This window comes from Marmota marmota, unplaced genomic scaffold (genome assembly GCF_001458135.2).
Source record: "Marmota marmota marmota unplaced genomic scaffold, marMar, whole genome shotgun sequence".
Classification (NCBI taxonomy): domain Eukaryota; kingdom Metazoa; phylum Chordata; class Mammalia; order Rodentia; family Sciuridae; genus Marmota; species Marmota marmota.
This window is the reverse complement of record NW_025999925.1, coordinates 7,485,629-7,505,474: the sequence shown is the minus strand read 5'-3', so window position 1 is coordinate 7,505,474 and position 19,846 is coordinate 7,485,629. Positions and strand designations below refer to the sequence as shown.

At 38.5% G+C, this 19,846-nt stretch overlaps 1 protein-coding gene across 3 annotated transcripts in view; it reads right to left on the bottom strand.

Moving 5' to 3' along the window:
* The window catches only part of Cmya5 (cardiomyopathy associated 5), an 83,778-nt gene that overhangs the window by 5,367 nt on the left and 58,565 nt on the right, over positions 1-19,846 (bottom strand). For 2 of the 3 annotated variants that reach the window (XM_015497843.2, XM_048800191.1), the window contains 5 exons: positions 19,541-19,690; positions 16,558-16,704; positions 14,724-14,871; positions 2,752-2,885; positions 1,195-1,294 (listed from right to left, as the gene is read on the bottom strand). In XM_015497843.2, coding sequence (XP_015353329.1) covers positions 1,195-1,294; positions 2,752-2,885; positions 14,724-14,871; positions 16,558-16,704; positions 19,541-19,690 — 679 coding nt within the window. Of the gene's footprint in view, positions 1-1,194; positions 1,295-2,751; positions 2,886-14,723; positions 14,872-16,557; positions 16,705-19,540; positions 19,691-19,846 lie in introns of those variants that run through there. The other variant, XM_048800192.1, reaches the window with a different exon arrangement.

Here is a 19,846-nt window from a genome sequence, read left to right as displayed (position 1 = left end):
TTCTCATGTCTTTACCCAACAACCTCATTTGAGAGAAGTGGCTACTGACAAGCCCTCACTCCCTGGAGCAAAGCTCTGCTGCCTGATATTTATGAGCTAATTTTCAGGTTAATAATAAATAAATAAAATTCTATAAAATACATTACAGTTTTCATCAGTTATTATCTATGAACCCTTACCAATCTCCAGTACATTCTTTTTTCTTTTTTTTTTTTTTGAGAAATCCAAAAAAGTCAGAAAAGTTCAGTCTATTTCTCAAATCTTTTTTTTTTCCCCTCTGAATTCACTCGTGTATATTTTTAGCACCTATGATATTCCAGGTCCCATGTTAGATTGTGGGGATTCAAAGATGCATGAAGCAGGGCTGCTGTCCAACAGTTATTCATGATTGAGTGGTTGGCAAAAGACTTCACAAGTTCTTACTCCTTTTACACATATTAAGATCAGAAGTTACAAGGGCCCAGAGAAGGCTTGACCATTTCCAGGAGCAGGTGACACCTGAGCTGTGCCACAGACGGGCAAGAAACAGCCTCATGGGGAAATAGTCAACTGGCTGCTGGGGACTTTAGTGTGAGCTCTCGATGGCAGCCAACAGCTGGGCACATCAGCCCCCAGCAGCTTGTTTCGAAAGATGTTCACTTACTTTCTCCCGTTTGGCCATCCTGACCCTCAAAATAATCATGAGAGGTTGCAGAAAAACTGCAGGCCAGTCACCTCACCCTACCCTGTTTTTGGTTCTTGTTTTCTTTGATGCTTCTATTTGTGGGAGCCACTATAAGGGCAAGATTCTGTGGCCAGAACTAGGAACTCAAGAAAGTGCTCTCTATTCTCTTCTTTTTCAAGTGGTTGATATAAAATCTAGTTTGCTATTGAAATGATAGAATTATTAACTGGACTCTAGTTTTCATTGAAACAGAGATAATACCTTAAAACAGCCAGTGTTTTAACCCAAACCATCTGAGTTTATATTCCGAATAACAATATTGAGACTTGCTCCAAGTTATGAACGCTCACTGCCACGTTCCCCTTCCTGATAAACCCCGACAGCTAGAAGGGTGTGCACACATTAATATTCAAACTGCATCCAGGCAAGTTAATTAAACCAAGGATGCACTCAGGTGAGGCCACGCCAAGGCAACTCACTCCAACACCACTGCTGAGTGTCAGCCGCTTGTACTTTCTTCCTCTACTTACTCTCTTAGCCGTCTCCTCTCAGTGAAGCTGATCACTGTCCCATTGGAGGAAATCTGCAGGGCAGGATGAGCTGTTTCTCTCAACAAGAGAAATCTGGTTCCTGTGGCAATTAAGAAAACAGAATGACAATATTACCACAATGGCAAGGGCTACCCCAAGCTCCACATTTCAGACCTAGGCTTCCTTTCCCCTGATGTCAAAATCCCTTGCTCAGGGTTTCAGATACACAGCTGAAATGTCATTTCAGGCATTAGTGGATGCCTGGCTGGTTACCTCTGGCTGGTGCTGCAGGGATATCCTCCTCGGCGTATCCTGTGCTAGAGCTCACTCTGCTATGTTCCTTGGACCAGCAGCATTCACATTCCTGGAAACTAGTTAAAAATGCAGAATTTCTGGCCCCCTCCCAGACCTCCTGAATCAGAATTTGTACTTTAACAAGCTCTTCAGAAGATTTGGGTGCATATTAAAATTAGGGGTGCACTGGTATAACCTATAAGAAAGGTCCTAATAAGGGATGGTACAGGCACCATACTGTAGCAACAGAGACACCATTCCTGGGTAAAACCCTCACATCTCTCTTCCTGAACTCCAAGCTGGCCCTCCCTAAGAAAACAAGCAATCACCATGCACAAGCTTTTGCTGGTTAAGCAAATGACTTAATGTGGCCCCCTCAATCCTGTGCCATCTCTAAATCTAGAATAAGGTAATAAAATGATCACTTTTCCATTCTTCACAATAACTGAGAATGACTAAACATTTTATCGTTGGCATCTTCTGGGTATTTTTCCCAAAATGTCATTGAACAATTTTATGACTTGAGTTACTCATCTATTCATTCATTCATTCAACAAACATTAATGAGCACAAATGAGAATAAGCAGAACAAGACTGGAAACTTGCCAGGCCTGTAATCCCAGCAACTCGGGAGGCTGAGGCAGGAAGATCATAAGTTCTAAGTTAGCCTCTGCAATTTAGTGAGGCCCTAAGCAACTTAGCAAGACCGTCTCAAAATATAAAATAAAAAGAGCTGGGGAATGTGGCTTAATGGTTAACTGCACTTGGGTTCAGTTCCTGGTACAAAAAAGAAAAAAAAATACTGGAAACTTCTTCACAGAGTTTCTCTCTCTCTCTCTCTCTCTCTCTCTCTCTCTCTCTCTCTCTCTCACACACACACACACACACACACACACACACACACACACATCTATAAATTACATACATTGTGAGACACAAATCATCTGGAGAGATTTCTAAAACCACAAATATTCAAGCCTAACCCCAGATCAATTAAATCAATTTCTCTGGGAGTGGGGCCAGGGCATCAATATTTTTTAAGCACCCTGACTGATTGCTAATAGCAGCCAACTTTGAAAACCTCTGAACCAGAAAATAAAAGAAACATCTAGACCCCTGACCTTGGGACCTTAGGACAGAAACCTAGCACTGAGAGTAGGTTGGTACCTTTATGAAGTTTCCCTCAAGGATCTCTTCTCTGGGTGGTAGAAAGGAAGAGAAGAAAATACAGATATGGCTTACTATGTATAAAGGAAAAAGTACCTCTGGTGGAGACAAGAGCAGCTTCACTCTGTTCACTTGTCCCAAATGCATTGATGGCTCTCACGTAGAAAAAGTAATTGTCATTGGGTTGGAGGTTAACCTTTAACTGCAGTCCTTTAATTCCAGAGAAGGATCTAAATACAGAGGGAAAATAATTTTAAATTTAATGACTCATTTCATTTCTGCAATAAAATAACATTTTTATTAATAATAAATAACTTATTTTCTTCTTTTTATTACCATAGATGTCACCATTGTTATCAAGACAGATTCTATAAAATGGCCATTGTCCACTAAGATTATTTATCAAATTACTTCTATTTTTGTCAGCTTTTGACAAGTATGTGTCTTCCAGAATGCTCTTTGGAACAGAACCAGACAGCTTAAAAAAAAAAAATCTGAAGAAAGACATAATTTTGTGGTTAACGAATCTCTAGGAATATATTTATTTTCTTTATTAATTTTTGGCTGAGAGGACACTTTGGGATTAAGATGATGTTAAACCAATTTATAATATGAAGGAGCCTAATTATCTCATTAACATATCCCAAATGTGGAAGCTTAGTTTAAGTAATGATGATCTTGTATATTGTCATTATGCCAAAGTCATCAAAGTTAATAGAAACTGCAAATCTTTAAGAAAAAAATATATATTATTTATTTACTTTTTGAGGTGCTAGGGATCAAACTCTGGGCCTCACACATGCTAGGCAAGCCTCCTACCACTCAGACGCATCTCCAGCCCAACAAAATCTTTTAAAGCCAACAATTCTGGGCAGAGGGTGGGGGAGGCCCCTCAAAGTTTTCCCCAAAATGTCTTCCTCTTAAAGTTATTCCTACATCATTCGTTTAAATTAAAAGAAAATTGCTGGTAGTGGTATCTAGTTGGCAGTGAAGTAGGCAAGTATACCACTAAATATAAGTAGTACTGCTGAATTTGAAGAAGGCACTCTCTGGAGTTGCCAATGAGCTGGAATAGTATTGAGCTTCTTTTCCATTCTCTTTAATCTGCTTGATAACATGGCCTAGAGCATAGATACAAAAAAAGCACACAAGCCTCTTTCTTTAAGCCTCCGTTTAGAAAAGCCTAAGAAGAACTACAAGTTAGGCTTCTTGCTAATGGAAGAATTCCTAGCCTAGCTGCTAGGGAGCCAGAGCCCTGTTCCTAGGAGATGTGCACTGGATGGTAGTCAATGAAAATAACAGCACGATTGCTTTCACATTCATCTTCAGGAGGGTTGGAGGGGGTTTTGTTTGTTTGTTTGTTTATTTCTTCATGTCTCAAAACCCACCTTAGAGAGTAACATGGAGAATTAGAAAAACATATCATTGACTCAGAAAACTAATCAAAAACTTCTTAAAAGCAAACAATCTGTATGGAATAACATTCCTGCCCCTGCCCCATGTCTAAAAGTACAAAATCCACAGTTTAGTCCTAACAAGGAAGGGGAGGAGAGCAGGCTGGACCTATCTGTGTATCTGCTTTTTGGTGTCTGTGTCTGGAAAATGTCTGTACAAACTCTTCAAATTATACTGGTTGCTATTTCTGACCTGTCACCTGACCAGGCCCTCCATAGAGAATTATCTTTAGATGCACTGAGGATGGATGGATGAGCATGATCCCCGTGACCACTGACAACTAACTATCTGCAGTTAGTTAATGGAAAACCATGTTCTATGACTGGGAATGTAATTCCTGACTAATATCTACAATATTATTCTAGGGTACATGTACTGCTTATCTTATTTAAATTGATGATTAAAATATGTTTTAAATGAACATTAATTATAATTAGTAATAAAGTTATTGTCTCAATAAGCATACTCAGCCTGAACTGAATTTCAGACTTCATTGACTCATTAAATAAATATTTACGGATCACTTGCAATGTTTCCAGGCCCTGTCTCTGCCTGTCACCCTGATGCCTGAAGGGGAAGTGGCAAGGACAGATAAGGAAATTTTAGCTCTAGATACCACACAGAATACACTGGCTTCATTTTGTGACAATGCAGCTGTTACATACCAAGTATGCTGCTTTTTAGGGAAGTATTTGCTTTCCAGTTATATAAAGTCTGCCAAGGAGGAAATTCCATATTCATCATTGACCACATGCTGTGTCTCATTACTCAGGTGAAAAAAGAAAGGTTTACATGACACTGAAGTAAAATATGGGATAACGTTGTGTTTTCAGTGTTTGAAACAGGTCGTGTAGGTTCAACAAACATGAATAAGACGCTCATTGAATCCGTAAAATAAAAGCACCAGGCACAAAAACAAAAGTACTATGAAGTGTGGTGATGTTTAATTGTTCACAAGTTGCCATGTCATGCTCAAGCACCGAGAACAAAGTGAAAAAGATCGGATTCAACGGCTCATTGCCATGTCTGTTCATCCCATCTGAATCCACTCAGATGTCATCCAAGTTTTCGTGTCAGCTGTCCCTGCTTTTAGTCAAATGAAAACAAACACTTTTGGAATTTGTAATCTGAAGAGTGGTGCCCTTCCATAGAGTATGACTTCCTTATTTCAAAAACAAAAAAACTCATAATTGCAACTCAATCCACATGGCTCATAATGAACTTTATACCTAGTTTGCATTAGAATTCAAGTTCACAGGATACCCAAAGTATAAGTTTATAAGTCCCCAAATCTCTCCATCAATGGGACAAAGGACCTTTGTTAAGCTCCAACACTGTAAAGCAGAAAAACAGGACTTACAGGAGACCTGCTGTCTCCTCAGAAACCCAGAGGACTGGTCTCCTTGGCCATTGTTTCAGAGGGCAAAAACAGTGGAAGCCACTAGAAGGCTGATAGATGCTCAATGTAAGAAAGGGCTTTCAAATATCAGTAAAGTAGAGGGAAGGGAACAGGGATTGGGATGAGGGGAGGCAAGGGGGAAGTACTGGGGATTGAATTAGAGCAAATTATATTCCTTGATTTTATAATTATGTCAAAGTGAATCCTAATGTTATGTTATAACTAAAAAGAAGAAGAAGAAAGAAAGAAGGTCTTCATAGCTCGAGTCCTTTCACTCTTTAGTTTTTGCAAGGAATAACTGGGAAATTTACCACCACTGACCATGGATAATAGGGCAAGAATCATGTAAAGTAAGAACTAAAAAGGAGCTTCAGAAAATAAGAAATCATTAGGGACACAATGCATATGGGTTGGGAATTACTGAATGCATTAAGTCAGAGACATGAAATTAAAAGAAAAACGGGGTAGCTGGGATTGTGGCTCAGTGGTAGAGTGCTCATCTCACATGTGTGAGGCACTGGGTTCAATCCTCGCACCACAAAAAAATAAATAAATAAAATAAAGGTATTGTGTCCATCTACACCCAAAATAAATATTTTTTAAAAATAAGAATTGGGTTCCTATACTCCAAAGACAAATCAGCTGGAAGAGAAATTAGGGAAACCATCCTATTCACAACAGCCTCAAAAAAAAAAAAAACCTTGAGAATCAATTAACAATCTAAGAGGTGAAGAACTCTAGAATGAAAACTAAAGACCACCAAAGAAAGAAATTGAGGGAGACATTAGAAGATGGAAAGACCTTCCATGTTCTTGGATAGGCAGAATTAATATTGTCAAAATGGCCATACTACCAAAAGTGCTGTACAGATTCAATACAATTCCCATTAAAATTCCAATGATGTTCTTCATAGAAATAGAAAAAGCGTCCTTTTGAAAGAATAAAAGAACTAGAATAGTCGAAGCAATCCTTAGAAAGAAAGATGAAGCAGGAAGCATTACAATACCAGACCTTAAATTATACTACAGAGCTATAGTAACAAAGAAGGCATAGTAGTAGCACCAAAACAGGAAAGAAGACCAAAATAACAGAATAGAAGACAGAGAGACCAACCCATAATAATCAAAACAGTGCAGTGTGGGACAATAACTAGATGAGTGAATGGAACAGATTATAAAGCCAAACACATAATCTCCTGAATACATACTTAATAATAATGAAAGCATTTCAAATAAAAAGGAGAAATGATAGGTTTTATTGTTAGAAGAGCTGGATAGTCATACTAAAATAAATAAAGTTGGATATCCTACTTCCTATTCAAATAAATTCCAAATGATAAAATATCTAGTTTTAAAAATAAAATTATCAGCTATTATACAAAGCCTGGGAGAAAAAAATATATATATGTATATATACACAGAGTGTGTTTTTATGTGTGCAAGAGAGTGCGAGAGAGAGAAGGCATTTTAAAATATTACACAAAAAAATAAAAGCTATTTTCAAAAAAGACTGATAAATTCAACTATATTAATATTAAAAATGCATGGCAAAAAATATCAAAGTTTCACAACTCACATCACACATGAAAGCAACTTCCTTCCTCAAAGGGAAAAAAAAAAAAAAGCTTCTACAAATCAATAAGAAAAAAATGCCCCAATCTAACAGGGGAAAAAAAAAAAGTAAATCAAATGAACAGTTCATAAAAAGGAAGTACACAGCTCTGAAATGTAAGAAAAGATGTTCCATCCAACAATAGAAATGCATGCTTTAACTATAATAAGATTCTATTTTCTATATATCAAAGATTGTAAGTTTTATCATATATATAGGCAAAGGTACAAGCCAAGCACCCTTATACACTGCTAGCCCAGCATCAACTTTATGACCTCTAATGGACACAGTTTGGTGATATCTATCCAAATTTAAAATGTCTTTTAACCAGTCATGCTCCTTTGAGAAATTTATCCCACAAATGATATTTGCACATGTGTGGAATTATATGTGTTCCATGTTGCTCACTGCAGCATTGTTTATGATAGCCGGAGAATGGAACAACTTAAATGTCTCTCAACTGGTCAAATAAATTAAATTATAGCATTAAAACAGAATGCAATGGAGTTGTTTTTTAATCGAGGCAGTTCCAAATGTATTGATATGGGATGCTTCCCAAGGCGAAAATTTTTAAGCAAGAAAAGCAAGGTGGTTGAAATATACACAGTATACTTCCATTTGTTGAAAAACTACAGATGCTTGTATATGCACAGACTGTCTAAAAGTATACATATATGAATCAGGTAACAGTAGTGGTCTCCTAGGATGAGAAGTGAGTAGGTAAGAATAGGGTGAAAGGAAACTAATTTTCACTGTATTCCCTTCTCTATCTTTTGAATCTGTACCAAAGGCATCTACCCAAAATTTACCCAAAATTAATTAATTTACTTTTAAGAGCTATATTGCCAGGTCAGGAAGGCGTTTAGGAGTTGGTTAAATGTGTTTGCAGAATCTCGATGTGCGCATTTGTTCAAACACAGTAAAGTAGCTTGTTTCTCTGTGCTGCCATGTTTAACACCTGGGTCTGAATGCCTTTCTCCCCAGGGGAGGAGGCAGTCTGTGTACAAACAATATGGAGGAAGCCAGTGCCTTGACTCCTGGAAGCAGCCTACAGATAGTGCTGTCACTGCAGTGCACAGCAGATGGTTAAGCATGAATTGTTTTTTAAAAACACAGTTGGCTCTTACTGGCATTCACATTGGCAGCACCAACATCCAGCCAGTCAGTCAACACCATTTACTGTGAACTGTGAACAGAGCACATGTGGGCCCTGTGGGGCCTGCTAGAGAAGCAGTGCTTCCCAATGGGACCAGGCCTCCTGTGCAGTCTACACTAGGCTCTCTTAAGAGGGGCTGGTGAGTCGGAATGTTAACCAATCATTCCACTCAATTTTTATGATCAGTGAGGTTTGGGAAACACAATAGTGTGAGGTGTGAAGGGGTAGAAAGGAGAAACAAGAAAACTACTTGATAACATAAGCAATGTGGGCTGGGGTTGTGGCTCAGCGGTAGGACACTCCACCTAGCACATGCAAGGCCCTGAGTTCGATCCTCAGCCCCACATAAAAATAAATAAAATAAAGGTATTGTGTTCAACTACAACCAAAAAATAAATATTAAAAAAAAACATAAGCCATGTTAAATAAAGAACAACTAACCCAGTAGCCTTGACTATTTGAAGCAATTCATAAAATCTTAACTAAATATAAATGTGGAAATTTTGTTTAGGATGAAGATTTTTCATTAAATCAGGATCAAGAAGAAAAAATTTTATATATTTATTCTTTTTTTTAAGAAAAACTTGGTCAATAAAAAATTTTGAACAGAACTATTTTTCTTTGTTAAAGTAAGAATATTAAGAGACTGGGTGTTAACTAAATGTCAATATTAGTTCATAATAGTATTAAGAAAATTAAAAAAAAAAAAAACAGGGGCTGAATGCTTACAGCCATGGGACTTAATCTTCCCTGTAGTTAGAATCTCTCATAAAATCAACATGAGCCAAAGGTTCCAATAGAAGGAGCCTGGGGTTTTGTTGTCTCCATAGTTTTCCTCCAAAGCCTGAATGATACCATTTATAATTCAGGCAGAGAATCCCAGGAGCCTCATAGCATTCATTCCTCTGGATTCTCTAAGCTCTCCTTTAGCACTCCCTGGCCACATATGTGGACAATTACTTTAGGTCCCCACTAGACTTGCCCACACAGAACAGTTATTTACCATTAATGCTTTCAGATCTCGTTTAAAAAAAAAAATCACATAGAGAATGTTTTTGCATCTTTTGTAAAACTGCTCTTAAAGACAATCGCTATTATCTTGTTCAATAGCCCTTATATAAAGATCTACATGAAAAATTCATCTTAGAGCTGAATGTCAAGAAATATAATTGTCTCTCTTAGTGAAATGTTGTGTTTCCTTTTAGAAAAGAGATGAGTTATGTAATTTCTTTCTTCTCCCTCTTGCTCTCTCCCCCCTCTCCAGTTTTCACTTGAGCTGCCAGGAAGTTCAGATTTGAATTCTATGTTCCATTGAGGTACTGTTCTTAATCTGTGCTTTTGGATACAGTCTCCTCACCCCTGCGTTATTATCTGCCTCTTGTTCTTACAGGGCTGTTTTAGGGGTTCTGTCATGTCTGGGTCTTCTACTGTGAACAACTTGAATACTTTTGGAAACTGACACAACCTAAGTTAGAAGTGAAGGGACAGGTTGAGTTTCCATTGATTGAGATTTTACTTACAATCAGGAGGTGCATGAGATTTTTTTTTAATGATCAAAGTCAAATTAGATTCATTTGGAAAGAAAGATTTCATGTAGAAAAAGCCAAATGCCAAGAACGCTGGGAGGGGAATCATCTTCACATAACTCACTTTCTCAACAACTGCCTGCGGATGGATATTACAATTTGGATCAAGAAAAGAATACCATATAAAGATCTGTGGCTAGCAATTAATTACACTATGAATTTTGGTCCAATCATGTCAGTGGCCCTTCTGTCATTGTGAAGCAAACATGGAGCAGGTTATAGCCCCACGAGCTGTTGGAAGCAGGAAGAAGATGATCTCACAAACCCAGACACAGAGCCCACCTCCTCTAGAGATGCTCACAGTGGAGGGTGACCCGGGGTGGCGGGGTGGTCCTCCTGGCCCCCCGTAATCTTGGCCAGCACCAGGGAGCAGGAAGCTCACTCCCAACTACTTTGTGGAGTATTGAGTCTCACAGATTTGTCATTCAATGCACAGCTTCTCTCTGCACGGCCCACACAGCTAATCCCTGTACTATATTTCTCTCAGTTTTCCCTCCTCCACCCACACTTCTGCTGACTTCTCTCCACACAGGAGAGACAGAACAGCTGAGGAAACAGCAGAGCAGTGGAAATTTTTTGAAAGTGTTTTGAGCCCACCCAACCTGAGGAGAGCATTCAAAGGAAAACAGGAAGAGGGAGAGTAGGAGCTCCCTGGGCCCCCGCACACAAGCAGAAGATTGTCACTCTCACCCACCTCCAGTCCCAACAGGGGCCAACTGCTGGGACCAAGCCTCAATGCCCACATGCAAAAATATGCAAATTTTTTGTGAGGATTATGGAAGGGAGGCAACTGCTCAGCTATTTCAGACACTGCATCACGGAACTTGAGGGCACAGTAGGCTCATTCCATTCAAACACCTACCGTAAGAGTTCAACCAACACCTTTGGTCTTAAATTGGAATATCTAGAGGCCATCATACCTGCAGAATGAATGCAAATCTGAAGGTGGATATGATTCTGTTCTGGCAACCAAAATTAAAGTCCCCAATCTAAAGGACAATTAATGCCCTCCCTCTGAGTGAGTGAGTGAGTGAGTGTGTATATATATGTGTGTGTGTGTGTCTGATTTAATATTACTCATCCTTTTTCATTTCCTTTCAACTGCTCTTCCTACACCAAACAAGAGCTTTTAAGGCTGCCTATATTTTCAGGGATTGGGGGTGGAAAAAAGATGGGAACTCATTTCGTTTTTGCTCCCTCTCTCTTTGGCTAGAGATTCCAGCAGTTGAAGAACAAAAAGTACAAGGACAAAAGGAGACTGGTAAATCCATTCACCCATTCATTTATTCACTTACTTGTTCTGTACGCCTATCTTCACCTACTTTGTGGTCTAGGCTCCACTGAACTTAGCCACATCCAAAAGAATTAATCTTTGATCTGCCTTACTCCCTTCAGTGACCTCTGTGGATCAATTTTTGGATCCGGTTTAGTATAGAGATTTTCCATGGAACCCAGAAGTTGTATGAAGATTATATGATCAAAGAATAAGTAGGATTGTAAATGTTTTTCTCTATAAACATCCATAGAAATATTTGTAGCCCACACATTAGACTAGTCCTATCTCTACTTTGTTGGCACAATTTATTTTTTTTCAAATTATCCTCAAAGCTAACCTAACTTTTGTTATGGTCAGTATTATGTATTTGATACTAATTGAAACGTTTACCCATTCAAATAACACATATTCGTTCAGTAGCTACAGTATGCCAGACACTGTCTCACAAGTTGAGGCTATGATTTTGCATAATGATCACTTAAAGGAGACAATAAATGAGTGGGATCAGACAACCCTTGTCTTGATGTTCTTTCCAAGAGTGAAAAAAAAGAAGAAGAATGTGATCCTAATACATGCAAAGAAAGTAGGAATTATTTCCATTTGACAACTAGAAGTGATCAGCTTATAGTTCTTTATTTATAAATTCTACTGTATGACTGGTTCCCCATAGCTAACATCTTACAGACTGAGCTCTATAGATTTTAGCTGACTAGTTCATATTTTATAGTTTTGAAACATCAGACCCTGGAGGGATATTTTAAAGTTGGTTGTAAGGATTAGATGAGTCAGGAGATCTAAGATACACATTTATTTCCAAAAAGCAGATTTTTTTTTTCATCCTGAACTGGAAACCAAGGAGATGCAAATGAGTTTTGTAGTCCTGGGTCTATGTCTCTGAGATGAAGGATAAACCACTGAGCTGCCTCCTGTCTGTTGAAGCTGGCCTTGTTATAAGACTTCAAGGCCTATATTGATGAAGAATGGTTCTGATGTAGTGGATCAGCAATAGATTTGGCAAACAAACAGGGTAATAATTTGTGGCCAAGAAAATTTTGCTTGCTTCAAAAACTATCTATTGTCAGATGTAGCAGAGATCCAAAGACTGGAAAGCCACCTCTGGACCATGAGTTGGGCATACTGTTGCCTCTCCTAGTACTGAAGAGTCTTTGAGCACATATTTTAAAATAACTCCATCTCCAATTCAACTTCAAACTATCAACAGGGCTCTGCATGTGAACTTTCTCTTAACTTCTAAATTTGCTGGATTATATCTACTTGCTGACAAAGTATCTTTGCATTGTTCAAAACTACTATAAACTACATATCCAACCCTTCATGTGCTCTCTTAACAACAGGAAAAATAAAAATGAAATCACTGGCAAAGTCTCAAATAGAATTTTCAAATAGAATAAACCAATAACAAGTTTTATGTTTCAACAAGTTCTACTTTGGTTTTGATGAAATTGGTGGACGGCCATTTCTGCCCCTTTCCCCCAACATGGTACTGAAGATTAAGCCCAGTATGCTAGGCAAGTGCTCTTCCACTGAGTCTACATCCCCAGCCTGATCCACCCCTGTTAAAATAGTTTTGAGATCCTTAGGATGATCAGGCAAAGGAAAAACTTCAATCAAATGAGATTTGAATGGTGCTATATTATCTTTTCATCTCTGTGTTTTTTGTGTAGTAAGGGAAACTAAAGATGTACGGTAACTCCCATTTGTCAGGCTGTTGAGGTGTGTCAACTCAACCTGCATAATGAAAAGAATTTACAACTAAACAAAAGAATAAGACAGATCTGGTTTTGAATCCTAACTCCAAACTCTCCACTTAATACCTTGGCCAAATCATCAACATTCTCTGATGAGACAGAGATCACTGCCTACCTCACAGGACTATGGAGAGGTTAAATGAGAGCAAGTACAATCGGTGGCACATTGAAGACTATGAGTGGACACCACTTCTCCTTCCTTCTCCCCTTTTCCTTCTCCCTGTAGCCATGTTTATGAGATGACATCACAGTTCCCTCAGAAAGATGGCTGCTAGGTCTCAAGTTTTCCAGATTTCTGCTGATTTAAATATCCAACTGTGCTGATATGATTTATGCAAATGCCAACTGGGGACGGGTGCCATAACAGAGATGAGTCATTTCACAGTACTCCTTAACAATCTGATCTTGCTTCAGAGAGAAAGGGCTTTCCTCACTGATGGTGGGAAAAACTGCCCTGAGATATAGGCACTCCTGAAATAAGATTCTCATAGTATCAAGGGGACTTTGCAGGTAAGATCTAGGACTCCCCTGAGTGATGTGAAACAAGTTAACAGCTTGAACTTTGAAATCTGACAAAATGAAATTTGGATCCTGATTGCCACTTGCTAGCTAAGTAGTCTCTCGAAGTGTCTCTCCCAGGGTGCTTGTAAGGATTAAACGAAACAACATACACAAAGCACTGAGACCAGCAATGGACACAGAGGAAATGCTTAGTACCCACTGTTCTTTCCTGGCCAGAGGTCACCTCTCAGCTATCTGTTGATTCCTCAGCTGTCTGTTGATTCCTGAAACCTGCCTTCCAGCAGTCAGGGCGTGACCCGAGATGTCTACTGTACATTTCCTATGATCTCACTTCTGCCGCCTACATCCTTCCCCTATGCACTCCACCCAATCCCAATCCATCCTTTGATCACTATTTTATAAAGCCTGTCTTCTACTTGAAAGCACTATAACTATTGCCCAGTCATAGGAAATCTCACACCATAACTAAATAAATAGCTGCTGATTGATCGTGAAGTTAATCAAGAACTTAAAGAATACACTTCATTAAAAAGCTGTCTAATTTCTTACTACTATTCCTCATTTCTATATCCTACCAAAATAGTTTATCTCAGTAAACTTGGTAAAAAAATATCTCTTATCAAAATATAATTATTAATAATAATATTGGTCTGTGAAGTTGTTCTAAAGCCAGGACTTTAGAGGTTAAGGAAATATCACTTCATAGGTGAGCTAATGTTTACCAAATGCCTACTGGATACATGGCTCCTTATTGATAAATTTTGGCTTCATCATTTTAGTGAGAGAGCTTCACCCTTTTTTTTTTTTTTACTAGAAAAATCTGTGGATTTTTCATGTTCTTTGGAGAGGTAGGTATGTCTCTGTGATAATGTATATGTAATTAGCTCCTTTATGATACCAATACATCATGGAGGCATTCAGATTTACATTACACACAAGTTCAGTATTAGTTTCTCCAGTTAGGTGGTACCTATTCTTATAGAGCTAGTAAAAAGTGCATAAAATATGCATAAATTTTATCTAATGACTCAAGTTAAATATACCTCACAGAACGTTCTATCTTATTAAAATTCACATACATTTTTCTTACAAGGGAGTTATTATTCTGCATTGTAGCATGTGTTTTATTACAAACTTGGAGTTCATTGATGAATAGTGATGAAGCTGCAAATCAAATCAGCAGCTTAGTTAGCTCAGCAGGATTTGAGGATGCTTTTCTCTCTTGGTGAGCTTAAATTCAGAGGGTAGCTTAGGACCTGAGCCACTGCCCTGGGCTCTGGGCAAGCTCCCTTACCTGAGGCCCTCGCCTTCAGGAGAGTGCTGTCTGCAGTACTCCAGAGTGTAGGTCTCCGTGGCCTCTGGGTTGGCAGGCCGCCATCGGATTGTAGCCGTGTTCCAACATACAGTGCAATCCTCAGCCCGAATAACAGGGGTTGAGGGTGCTGCAGAAAGAGAAGGAGGTCATTCAGGGAGCAATGCCAGCTCTGCTTCCCTGTCGCCTGGGAAGAATGGTTAGGCATGATTTTATTTTAAAATTTTTATCAGAAAATTTATTCTGGTCTGAAAACCTCAAAGAGATTAAAATTTATGTTATGAAAAATCTCCCTCCTCTGCCTTCTAAATTTCCCAGTTCTCGCCCATCCCAAACAGCCTCGACATTAATTGCCTATAAATCACACCCTAGTTTCTGAATACCATCTCCTCCACAATCAAATAAAAGTAAAAATGCTTGCCCCTCTCCTTTTACACAAAAGTTAGTCATGATCTTGTTCCCAGCATGTTCTCAATAAAGGTTTGTTTTAAAAGGAAAGAAGGCAGGGTAAAGGGCTAATGGGTAGGAGCAACCTATTGACAGTCTGATGTGGAGACCTGCTGCAGCCCCCTGGGGAAAGATTTCATCATGAGATCGTATTCCTGCTGGGATGGCAGCACTTAAAACATCTTGGATTCTCTATTACAGTTTGAATCTTGAATGTCCCTCAGAGGTCTAAGTGTTGAAGGTTTGGTCCCCAATGAAGCAGTGTTCAGAAGTAAGACTCAAAGAGTGATTGGATCATGAGAGCTCTTGATGTCAGCAATGGATTAGTCCACTAATGGGCTCACAGCTGATGTTTTTTTGTTTGTTTTTAGAAGTGATAAAAACTTTAGGAGAGGGGCTGGGGATACGGCTCAAGTAGTAGCGCGCTTGCCTGGCATGCGTGAGGCACTGGGTTCGATCCTCAGCACCACATAAAAATAAAATAAAGATGTTGTGTCCACCTAAATCTAAAAAATAAATATTAAAAAAAAACTTTAGGAGATGGGGCCTCACTGGAAGACGCAGGTCACTGGAAGTGTGCCCTAGAAAGGTATATCTTGTCCCCAACCTCTTCCTCTGCTTCCCAGCTGCCATAAAGCAAGTGGCTTTACTCTGTGATACCTTTCCCACCATGATGTCTTCTGCCTTACCACAGGCCCAGAAACATGGAGCCAGCAAGCCAAGGACTGTAAGCGCTGAAACTGTGAGCCAAAATACATCTTTCCTCCTTTAAGTTGTTTTTCTCAAGTATTTAGTCACAGCAATGAAAAGTTAACAAAGTCTCCCAGCATCAATACCATGACACCCAAGCTTCTGACCTTAAAACAGAGCCTCTATTATATTAGCCTTTCTCGCCTCATGTCTTTCCGTATTTTTAAGTCAAAGAAATAACATCAAACTTCTAATAATATCCTGCACATTCCATTCTGTTTCTTCCGTTGATGTCTCCCCTCATATGTCTTCTTCAAGAGGAATGTGCTTCCTTAACACATGACTTCCTACTGATCCTTCAAAGCCTTTTACACAGGCATCAGCTCTAAGAATCATTCCTTAACCTGCCCCTCCCCTGGCTGTCTTGGGTACCTCTCTGTAGTGCTCACATAATAACCTGCACATACCTGGATCGTGCCTCTTACAAACCATTGCCTATGATCTTCTGTTTCTCTCTCCCCCTCACTTGACTCTGAGCTTCTTGCAAACAGAAACTCATCTTACTCACCATTGTATAATTCAGCACTTTACCCAACACCCCATGTAACAGGTACTTCATTAATACTAGTTGATCTCAATAATCTACGAAGCTTCCTAACACACCTTTGCATCTCCTTACCTGTTCTAAAAATTGCTCTTTCACTGGGTAGGCTACATCCAGTGAAGTTCACAGCCATTACCCAGACTTTATAGCACCGGTCAGGTTCCAAATCTTCAAAAATGCAGTAGCTTTCTTTCACTGTCAATCTGTATTCTTCTACCAACTCTATCATAAAACACAAATCAGAAACTCTAAGGTGTCTTACAAAGTTAACTAGACATAGTTTTTGAAAAAAAGCAGTGTCTATTTTTTAGTAGAATAAGCAAACCGTTATTATTATTATAACTTTATAGATATCACTGTGATAATTAGCTCCTTAGAATACATAAGAAAGCAAAAGCATTTGAAAAAGAGACATTTAGAATGACATAGTATTACTTGCAAACATTTATCAGAAAATAATAGCATTTTAGTAAAATTCTGAGCTTCATATACCACAATTAAAGTAACTTATTTCAATAGCAAATATTAAAATTGCATAAAGTTTATGTTAGCCTAAATCTCAGTAACACATTCTCAAGAAAATTCCTAAGAATCAATACCAGCATTTCACAGGAGTAGATAATAAAAAAGGACAACTTTGTGTTTTCTAAACCTAAAATGTTACAAAGCATTTCTATGAATTTGCAAAGTATTTTTGGATATTCAGTATGACTTTCCAAGTTTCAAACCCTGGTTTCTTCTCAGAATTCTAGAATTCTCTAAACTAGTTCTTTCTATAATTTATATTAATATGTAAGTAACTTTGATGGGTCTTCACTCTTCTAAGAAGTAACTTTGTTAGATCAAGATATTTCCCATTTAAATTTCTTAATCTATTTTCCTTTCATTTTTTTAGTAAATGTTACTCAATACTATTCTGAACACTTGCCCTGTTGGGCCAAACTGATTATTTTTAGTGAAACTTTCTGTCCTTTAAAAAGGATAATTTTCTTTTTTAAATTAGCCTATGGTGATTTCAGTTACCCTCCCTATTGCTCCTGAATGTCACATCTTTAAAATTCCTTCAGTTAAGTGGCCTTTGGGTAGCAGTGGTACAGCACTTGCTTAGCATGTATAAAGCCCTGAGTTCTATCCTCAGCACCACAAAAAAAGGACAGATAGATAGATAAGAAAAGAAAAATAAAATAAAAGATTGTGCCGTGTGCGGTGGTGCATGCATACAATCCCAGGGGCTCAGGAGGCTGAGACAGAAGGACTGTGAGTTCAAAGCCAGACTCAGCAAAAAACAAGGCATTAAGCAACTCAATGAGACCCTATCTTTAAATAAAATACAAAATAGGGCTGGGGATGTGGTTCAGTGGTCAAGTGCCCCTGAGTTTAATCCCCAGTACAAAAAAAAAAAAAAGAATCCAGATTGTTTCTTTAAAATAAATTTAGGAGCTTGTCAAGTTGTCAGGTCTCTTCAATTGCCTCTCTCCAATGTGATATAGTTCAGGATAGCTGGTTCAGTTCAAAGATGTTCTAAAGACTAATACACTAAAAAACATTTCCCCCATAACCCAGAAACTGTGACTGAGTTTTCACTGCAATCACTCCATTAGGCCCTTCTTTTGACTATGCACATAAGTTCCTGGAGACCTTATCATACATAAAACAGTATCAGAGCATACATATATCATCAGATAACTGTCACCCAGCACAGTTCAAGGCATTGAACACTAGACAGGGAAGTGTTTGGGATAGGGTGAGGTGATGATGAAAACAAAATACTCTGAGCAATAACTATTTATTAAGAGGGGTCTTGAAGTGCCAGGATATCTCATGATAGAGCGACATATAAAAAGAAATGAAGTATAGAGTAAAAAAATAAATACAGAGACAAACATAAATACAAGCTTTTGTTTATGAATCTGAATAAAATGTGTTTGTGTCCTGCCCTTGACATTTACAAATTGTGTAGTCTTGCACAACTACCTGACCTCAGATCAGTATTTTCATTTGCTAAAGGGGATGTAACATATACTTCCTTGTGTTATGACAGGAATATAGTAACAGGTTTTCAACTAAATGGAAGTCCTTATAGACAGACTTAGCCTACTTTACACTATGTTTATGTTTGCTTGTGTGTGTGTGTGTGTTTGTGTGTGATTTTTTCTGTAAAAATTATCACATGACATTTCACAAGACTTAAATATTAGTAACAGGGAAATAGGTTACAATCATTCCTTATGACAAATTGGGCTCCTGAGTTTTGTAACAGTAAGTCAATCCTGCCATGTGCTCATCTAGTTTCCAAGGTATGTGAGCCTGTCTTCAACAAGCAACACAGAACACCAGCACACGCAGTTCTGATTCATCAGGAAGTACAACCCCCAAATGCCTGGTTTCCAGGTCTTCCTAGAAGTCCTGCTGAGCAGAGAGATCTTTCCCAAGGCTCAGTTTGTAAGGCATGCCATCCACTCACCCCAGTAAGCACTTTCACTTCATTCCACACATTAACTTGGGACACGGGAAGACTATCCCATGTCTCAAAGCCTCAATCAAACTAAGGTTTGTTTGTGTCTTTTGTCAAATAGATCTGAGAAGCCTGCCAACCATGACATCCAACACTGCATCTGCACTACTGTTACTGTGGAGCACAGAATCCTGTACACAGTCCATTTTCCTTTATGAAATGGTACATGTGGCAGCCATCTTTCAGACTTCAGTACTGGTTAAAAACTTTGTTTTCCCTGAAACTCTGGTATGTTACCACCTTTCTGACAACGAGAATCACTTAACTATTCTGTTATTCTGAGAGCCTAAAGTCAAATTTGAATCTCAGTTACAAAATTCATGTTGACCATTATGGTGATATTTATGTGTTTTTTGTTTTCCTTGATCCTGATTTCCAAATTTTGCCTTTCTGTTATTATTTGGTCATTGAGTTTTTGTTAGTATTGTTTGGTAAGTAGCTACCGATGCTTTGTGAAAAGAGTCATAATACATATAGATTCAAGTACTTCATCTTAAGATGCCGAAATAGCACCTGCATGTGTATTTGTGTTTGCAATCCTACCGTTCACTTCTTGGTCATCTTGAGGCTCCTCCATGCAGTACACCTGGAATGAATCAATGACATCTTCCTTGTTCATGCTCCAATAAACTGCAATCGTGGTGCTGGTGGCAGAATTTGGTTCCTGAGGTTCTAGTCTAGGAGGCTGTGGAACTGGAATATAGGTACAACTTACTGTAACTAATGATGTGTTTGTTGATTAGCTGCTCTGCAAACCTTACTTACATTTATGGAAAAAATCAAACAAAATAGAAATACATGGAGTTCCTGTTTCCAATACCCGACCTCAATTATAATCACTGTTATACA